The sequence below is a fragment of the Castanea sativa genome, chromosome 6 (genome assembly GCF_040712315.1).
Source record: "Castanea sativa cultivar Marrone di Chiusa Pesio chromosome 6, ASM4071231v1".
Classification (NCBI taxonomy): domain Eukaryota; kingdom Viridiplantae; phylum Streptophyta; class Magnoliopsida; order Fagales; family Fagaceae; genus Castanea; species Castanea sativa.
This window is the reverse complement of record NC_134018.1, coordinates 54,980,992-54,989,639: the sequence shown is the minus strand read 5'-3', so window position 1 is coordinate 54,989,639 and position 8,648 is coordinate 54,980,992. Positions and strand designations below refer to the sequence as shown.

General features: G+C 33.0%; 2 protein-coding genes across 2 annotated transcripts; both read left to right on the top strand.

Annotated features, from left to right (window-relative positions):
- Nucleotides 1–497: 497 nt before the first annotated feature.
- LOC142640202 (uncharacterized) lies at nt 498–3,182 on the top strand. Its single transcript, XM_075814286.1, has 2 exons — nt 498–509; nt 2,370–3,182. The coding sequence occupies exons 1-2, from the start codon at nt 498–500 to the stop codon at nt 3,180–3,182; spliced, it is 825 nt and encodes a 274-aa protein (XP_075670401.1).
- Nucleotides 3,183–3,951: 769 nt separating this feature from the next.
- On the top strand, nt 3,952–7,639 carry LOC142639044 (UDP-galactose/UDP-glucose transporter 4-like). Its single transcript, XM_075813137.1, has 7 exons — nt 3,952–4,546; nt 5,160–5,188; nt 5,340–5,541; nt 6,024–6,266; nt 6,385–6,486; nt 6,586–6,693; nt 7,085–7,639. The coding sequence occupies exons 1-7, from the start codon at nt 4,421–4,423 to the stop codon at nt 7,340–7,342; spliced, it is 1,068 nt and encodes a 355-aa protein (XP_075669252.1). The 5' UTR covers nt 3,952–4,420; the 3' UTR covers nt 7,343–7,639.
- The last annotated feature ends 1,009 nt before the right edge of the window (nt 7,640–8,648 follow it).

Here is an 8,648-nt window from a genome sequence, read left to right as displayed (position 1 = left end):
GTAATATTTACAAATACAGTACACAGACTACAAACATAGTACACAGACTCTAACAGTTAGTCATTTTTTGGATAAGCAAGCAAAATTTAAAAGGAAAAAAAATCTTAACAATCAACCCCTCAAACAGTCAAACTTCACTTAAATTACAAATCATGCGATTTTAATTAAATGCCCTCTCAGTTGTCTCAGCCACCACGAGAATCCTTGCTTTGTTGGTCTTTGATATGAAAAGGAAAAGGTAATTTTGCTCTACCTTCTTAAGTCACACAATAGCTTTAAAAAGTAAAAAAATTCTAAAAGATCATTGTTTGTTATGTTGGTAATAGTGTAAGGTTAATCTTTTCAATAAAAGTAACTGTAGGGCCATTGGTCCCAAGAATATACCTGGGTTGGCCCAAAGAGTATTCTTCAGGCTAAAAGCCCTGTCCGAGGACACAGGATGGTCTGAGGGTGTATGAATGTTAACCCATAAGAAAATACTAAACAAATGAGAAATAATGTCTGAAAAGGTATGTCCGAGGAAGATTGTGTCATCGGCTATATGAAGCCGAGGTGGGAGAAAGGTTAGTTAAAATCCACAAGCTATGTTCTAGAAGTTCCGTAGGCTATGTTCTAGATACGGCACACGTGGAAGACAAGAAGAAGGGCAGTGGAATATCTGAGATAAAGTTGTTTATCACTGCCCTAGCATTGAATGCTCTGCATATGATATTCTGGCCACATTAATGGGGAAGTGAGACTTGAATATCAGGTTTGAAACTTGGTCCCTATCTCCTGGGATTTCAAGGAAGGTGGATGGGACAAGTATCTAGACCAGTAGTTTAACCACGAGGTGGAGGATGAGAAGGGGAAGAGGAAGGGAGTATAAAAGAGAGAAGGGACCTTCGGTAAAGAGGAGGCCCTTTTGGAAAGAAAAGAAAGAAAAGTACATTGTAAATTTGACTGTCCACAATTATAATCTATCTTGAGCATCAGTAATATCAACTATCCTTGGATTGTGTCCGAGGAGAAGTTTTTCATTCATATTCCTTTAAACCACTCCTTGAAGTGCCATTGGGCCCAAAGCCCATCATTCTTTGTTATTTAAACATCACTAGAACCTAGATTTCAAACCCACTCTCTACAAATTTCATTGTAAAAAGGCTTTCAGGCCCATTCCCTTCTGATTGTGGGTTTGGGCTCGAATTGTGTCCTACAGTAACATTTTTTTATAAGATAATAAAAGTAACATTTATAATTATTGATTATAATATTTTCATTTAAAATTTAACAAGTACAAGTATAGGTTTAACTTCATAAAAAAAGTATAGGTTTAACCAAAAAAATAAAAAAGTATAGGTTTAACCAATTCACATCAAGGCACCAAATTTAGTTCAAGAAATTACAATCTCAATTTTTTCTGATATATTAATTTAATTTTTTATATATGTATCAATTTTTTTTTTTTTTAATGAAACACGTATTTTTTAACTAAAAAAAAGTAAGCTTGTTTTATGTATCATCATTTTATTCAACCAAATGATTTTTTTTCATTTATTAGAATTTAATATATAGGGGAGATACCATCATTATTATTATTTAAAATATTTTTTTTTAACATTTATGGATATAGTAATCTTTAGCCAATAACAATTATATTAATCATAAAATTATTTTATTTATACATAATTGAATGATACACCATACCAACTATGAAATACAAATTCAAGGTTTTAAGTACTATGTTATCACCAAATAAATGAATATGAGTAGTTATTTAGAAATTTTTTTTTTACTTGTGATATTTTTAAAAAAACTAATGAGAAAATGACCATTGAAGTTATGAATTTTAAAATATATTCATCACAAACCCAATTAGGGTTGTAAACAAATTGAACCAAACTCATTACTAAAAATTAATGATTAGTGTGTGTGTGTATATATATATATATGAATTTATTTTTGGAACAAAAATCCAATATAAGGAATATAATTTTTTTGAAGCAGTATAAAAGTTAAACAATTCAAGCTTGATTTTTTTTTTTTTTTTTTTTTTTTCTTTCTTTTTTTCTTTTATAGTAAGGAGCAAATTGTCATACAACAAGCTATGATCTATCACACCAAATGTTGGGCCGATAAGAAACAACATATTCATAAAATAAGTATAGTTTAATGAGAATGTTAATATGGATAAGTAGATATACACAAAAAGATAGGATTAGAAATGATGAAAATAACTTATAAAGGTGCTTTGGCAGTCAATTTGGAGCTTGTCAGTCTTGAGTAAGGTCAAGCACCTGGTATGGAGAGCATCCAAAAATTCACTACCTACGAAGATGAGCTTGGTGAGGAGAAAAATTATTGCCGATGACTGCTGTGAAATTTGTTAGGGGCAGCAAGAAGATGTGCTCCATGCTCTTTATAGCTGCCCGAAGCTTGAAGAACTATGGTCCCTAAATCCGTTATGGAACCATAGTAGTTTAAAGCAAACGACTTCCTTTCTTGATCTTATAGGCAATATTTTCACAGAGAATAGGGATCCGACTTTTTTCCCTATAGTATGGGCATTGTGGAAGAGGAGTAATGACCTTCGGATTGGGAAAGCTTGTGGTACACTTGGACAGTTATTCTCACAGGCCAAAGACAGACTGAGGGAATTTGCTATGCACAACACCACAATGACCTCTGCTATGCAAAGAACACTAGCACAATGGACACCACCGGATAATGAGCATTACAAAATAAACTTTGATGGGGCTCTATTTCAGGCAGATAACTGTGCGGGAATAGGAGTTGTTATTCGGAATGGATGTGGGCAGGTTATGGCGTCCCTTTCTCAACAAATTCCCCTTCCCTTGACAGTCATTGAAGTGGAAGCATTGGTAGCACGAAGAGCATTAATCCTAGTGCAGGAAATTAGTTTCACCCGAGTAGTGTTGGAAGGAGACTCTCAGACCCTCATCACTGCACTCAAAACTGGTTCACACACCCTAGCTCACTTTGGACACATTGCTCAGGATATACGGTATTTAGCCTCTAGTTTTTCAGATGTAAGTTATACACATGTACGTAGGCAATGCAATACTGTAGCTCATTCACTTGCGAGACGAGCAATCCTTTCCCCTTTTTTACAAGTCTGGATGGAAGATGTACCACTAGAACTTGTAGATGTACTTCAGGCTGACTTCCAAAGCCTTGATTAATAAAATGCACGGTATTGATTCTTAAAAAAGAAGAAGAAGATAGTTTGATCATATTTATAGTAGAGAGATTAAGGTATCGATAAGAAAGAGTGAATTGATTCAAGTAATTATTATTATTATTATTATTTTGAGAAACAAAAAAGGTAAAGAAAAAAAAACAACAATAGTAAAAATAATTAAAAAAAGACACGTCAATTAAGAAAGTAACAAATAATTTAATTTCGAATATCATGAAATGAAAAGGAAAAAAAAATACATGTAATCGATTTTGACTAATTTGTTAAGAATTCATAATCAACCTCTATAAAAAAAAAAAAAAAGGTTGTAAAGAATATTTTTTTCCATAGCCCATAACTTTAACAAACATGATGACTTTAAAAAAAAGAAAAAAAAAAAGATTTAACTTTTAAGAGGTTTCTACTTACCAAAATGGGTTGAGTTACATATCCCACTCCTATTGGATTTACCTTTTAATTTTTGAGGATCTTATACGATTTATCTTTAAGATACCATACATGACACAATCTCAAAGAGCCCCAATCGGGTGTGTCAATCTCCATATGACCAAACATGATCATGTCAACGTAAGTAATTATGACCATAAATAAAAGTCATCACGTATGAGGTAACCTCCAAATCACAGGTTGAAATCAAGAGATGGTGACTTGTGTGGACCCCACTTCCATATCAAATGGGCCACAGTCATCCAATCCAAAGAGATACAGAAAAGAGCTTAATGTACGACACACATTCGAAAAATCCTTCCATGGTTCCAAAGTCCAAACCATAAATTTTCCATAGGAAACGTACATTGAAAAAGGCTTTCCTCATTTAAGCATAAATCTCTCTCTCTACAGCCGAAGCTAGAGCCTAAAGCAGAGCAGAGACTGTGACTCTTCCTCTTATTTTCTTTCCCTCTAAAAAAGACTGACTATTTTTTGTCATAAAATCTTCTATATAACTCATGCTTTATACATGGTTAGTCTAATCAAACAGATATTATAATTTTTCTATTTGAACTGTTTCTCTTTTTCTCTCTCTGTCTCAGAGCGTCACAGTTAACATGCAAATGCCACCATAAACGAAGTTGGTATATTAACACTCTTTGAACAAACTTTGCTATCGATTCTTTCATTGATTTGACAGCTTTGATTGATGCCCAAAAGCCAATAGGAGGGAAAGTGTGTCTGTGGACTGTGGAGTGTGTGATTGTTTGAAAAAGAAAGGGAATAAAAGCAATGAAGAACGAAGAACAAGAACGGTCTTTGTTTGGGATTTCGCTCTCAACCAGACCCAAATGGCAGCAGTTCCTCATTTGCTCATCTGGGTTCTTCTTTGGCTATCTTGTCAATGGTATCTGCGAGGTATTCACTCTCTCTGGTATTTGGAGCTATCTTTGGTTTCTCTGAGAAAAAAAAAAAAAAGAATGGTTTTTGAACTTTTGGTGAATGAGAAAAAGGAAAAGGGTGGGAAAAAAGGAATAAAGTTTTTACATTTCTCAGTTTTCATGGAAAATTGTGCAGTTTTTTTTTTTTGTTGGGGGGATTGAATTTGATTGGTTTTCTCCTGTTTGGTTGCTGAGAAAATTGTGAATTGAACTTGGAAATAAAGTGAAGTCTTGTTGATTCTTTCTACTTCTTTTAATTGATATTGTTCTATTATTATTACTCTCTCTCAATTTGTGCTCTGTTTTTCTGAGAGCAAAATGGATGGTTTTTGAGAAATTCTTTTCTTTAATGGCGAAATAATGACGTGTTTACTATTCTGGTACCCTTGTTTGGTTCCGGAGGAAAAGAAAATTTGACCCTTTCGTTGATTATGGGCTAAATTACCCATTTATAATTCAATCCTAGAATTTTTGGAATTTGTACAACTAATTGTAATTTCTGGAATGAATTAATTATGGTATAGAGAATTTCATGAGCTTATAATGGAAAGATTTTTCTAAATGGCTTTTGATTATTGCCTAATTTTCAGGAGTATGTGTACAATCGGCTCAAATTCAGGTAAGTTTACGAATTTGGTACTGTTTTATTTGGTATATGTGATATTGTTTACCAATATAGGATTTATTTTATAGGACCAATATAGGAATAATAGAATGTATTTGTTCATGATAAATTTTTGTTAATCATTTATTTTACTTATTTTTTTCAGCTATGGTTGGTATTTCACATTTGTTCAAGGATTTGTCTATCTGTTTCTGCTTTATATCCAAGGCTTCACCCCAAAGCAAATGGTAAACCCATGGAAGACTTATGTGAAACTCTCTGCTGTCCTTATGGGTTCACATGGACTCACCAAAGGGTCTCTGGCTTACCTAAACTACCCAGCGCAACTCATGTTCAAATCCACAAAGGTAACTAGCAAATTCCATGTACAAGTATTAGTTGTACAAGTTTTGCTGGATTAGGACCTCTTGTTCTATAATAATGGAAATTAAGTAAATGCAGTTAATAAATTTGGAAAATTATTTGTTACAATTTGATAAATGTTTTAAGTTGTTGAGTACCTTGTATTTGACTTGTAGTTCTGTAATAATGGAAAGTAAGTAAATGCAGTTAATAAAATGGGAAAATTATTTGTTGAAATTTGATAAATGTTTAAGTTGTTAAGTACCTTGTATTTCCATATCACTTCTTAAATTGAAGTCTTTTATGGACTGGTAAAAATGTGAATTTTCTGAATTCAATTGAGGCTTTCAAGATAATTTTGTTACTTTTTGATAAATGAGATCCATTGTTTGCTAAATTTTCAATATAATTCACATTAGCAGCTTAGATTGACACTTTGAACCAATTAGTAACCAGGTCCTTAAATTTTACAATGTTGGTATTTCAGGTACTCCCGGTGATGATAATGGGTGCATTCATACCGGGTCTGAGGCGGAAATACCCGCCTCATGAATACATATCGGCAGTACTTTTGGTTGTGGGTTTGATCCTCTTCACCTTAGCAGATGCACAAACTTCTCCCAACTTCAGTGTAATTGGTGTTATCATGGTATCTGGAGCTCTAATCATGGATTCCTTTTTGGGTAATTTGCAAGAAGCTATCTTTACCATGAATCCCGAAACCACGCAGGTGATTTTCGTGCCCTACTGATCTCTATGTGGGCGTTTAAACGTGCACTAAAAAGGTATTCATGGAAAAATTGTGTCCTTCTCACTTAATTTGTTACTTTTAATCTCCTAATGTGCAGACTGAGATGTTGTTTTGCTCAACCGTAGTTGGCTTGCCTCTCTTGATTCCACCAATGCTTGTAACGGGTGAATTATTCAAAGCATGGGTTTCATGTTGGGAGGTAACAATTGAAAATGCTTCATTTTTTTTCCCATCAAACTCAATGGTGCATAATGCATTTTACACTTTCTAAAAGATCTTACTCTTTTTTTTTTTGTAGCATCCATACGTTTATGGCGTGTTAGTGTTTGAAGCCATGGCCACGTTTATCGGCCAAGTTTCTGTCCTTTCCCTCATAGCCCTCTTTGGTGCTGCCACCACTGCCATGGTACATTTCTTCTCACAAGCTTTTTCCAGGTTTCATTTATGTCAATTTATGCCAACATAAGCTCCTATAATAAATTTCATTCTATCGATTAATTGTGCATTCAAAATCTTCCATAAACTTCTTGTAAAATCAAGTGTCATCGGTGGTAGAGTTTTTGACTTTCTATTGCAACCGACACTTTTCAACATGTAGTGCCATTTATGTCAAACCTTTTGAGTACAAATATTTATTGCAGTGTGTTATTTATTTATTTTTTTTTATACCAAAGTATATATATTATTTCTTCTTAATGAAGGGCCTAACACGGTTAATGTACAAAATATTTTAAATATATTCTTTTTTATTTTTTTCCTTCCTAACTTCATTTTAATTAAAAAAAATTTATTCACAGATAACAACAGCAAGGAAGGCGGTGACATTATTATTGTCATACTTAATATTTACAAAGCCATTGACTGAACAACATGGGACTGGGCTTCTCCTAATTGCTATGGGAATCACATTGAAGCTCTTGCCTGAAAATAAACACACCAAGAGGTCCTCCAACTCCTCTGCCAGTGCCAAAAATGCAAAGCCTGCCAGCAGTGAAAGAGAGATAACTCAACTAGAAAATTTAGGACAAGATGAAGAAAAGAGGCCACTAGTCTGAAATTAAACAACTATATTGTAACCATACTTTTATTCTTTATGCCCCTTCTATTAATTGCATATTCTAGGATTTAGAAATTATGCTTTCATTATTACTTGGCCTTTACAAATTTGAGCTCAACATGTTGGCTAGTACCTCATGGTTTTCAATCCCTTGTAAGGATTAACACATGCCTGGTAGTGTCCAACCAATTGGTGGGGTTTAAATATAGGGGTCTCACATCTTAAAATTTCTTCAATTGTACTTATCCCTAAAATTTTATTGAGATAAATGAAAATCGTGTTTGTTTGAGTTAAATTTGGTAAGTTTATCTTGTATTAGAAATAACTTGCTTAAAAATACAACTCTACTTAAATTCCAAAAATATGTGCATAAGTTGACAATGAAATTAAAGTTGGGGTTTTAAAAATCTCTTCATCTACATATTATATGGTTGTTGATTACTCCATATTAATTTTCCTCTCAATTTTGGTTTTTTTTTTTTTTGTTCATCATTTGGCTGTTCTTCGTGAAGCATTGTAAAGTGCTTGCTTAATACTATCAATAAGCAAAATTAGGCAAGTACGTAATTGATATGACTTATTTTTGGAAAAGTGGTAGGAAAAAAAAAATATTGATATTATAATATATACTCTAATTACTCTTGAACGGTCATTAACGAAATTCTTTAATTCTTATTTCTTTTGAATGGGACTTCTTTTGTTTTTATTAGTTTCCCTTATCTTTTCGGTAACTCAATTAAAACTAGATCACAAATTCACAACATTACGCCATGGGAATAGGATAGCCTTCTTCAATTAATGATAAGCTTTACATTTTTTTTGTTGTTGGTTCCAAAATATCTCCTTTTTAATTAGAATAATAAAAAAAACTAAAATAAATCCAAGAATGAAAGAGATGAGAGAAATCTAAATTAAACCAACTCATGAATTTCTTTTTCAATGGGTGCCTTTTGCTCATGCTCATGCACATGGTTGCAGTGAGTGAGAATGAGATATTGGCATATTGCAATCATTATCTCAAATATTCAAATATATAATAATTATAATATTTTCTATATACATATATGGTTAACAGTTTTGACTTACGACTTGGCACAAAGAAACAAAGTGACAGCTCCACCCCCACGTGTCCTCTCCCTCGCATGCATGGTGACAACAAAGACTCGCTCTCTTTTTCAGCTTTTCATTATCTACGTCTTTATAGAACTGTAATTATTTTTGTTTTTTTTTGGATCATATATTCAGTATAATTGAATCCTAGCTAGTAAGAGAATTTTAAGACAAAAGTACAAAGTAAAAAAGAA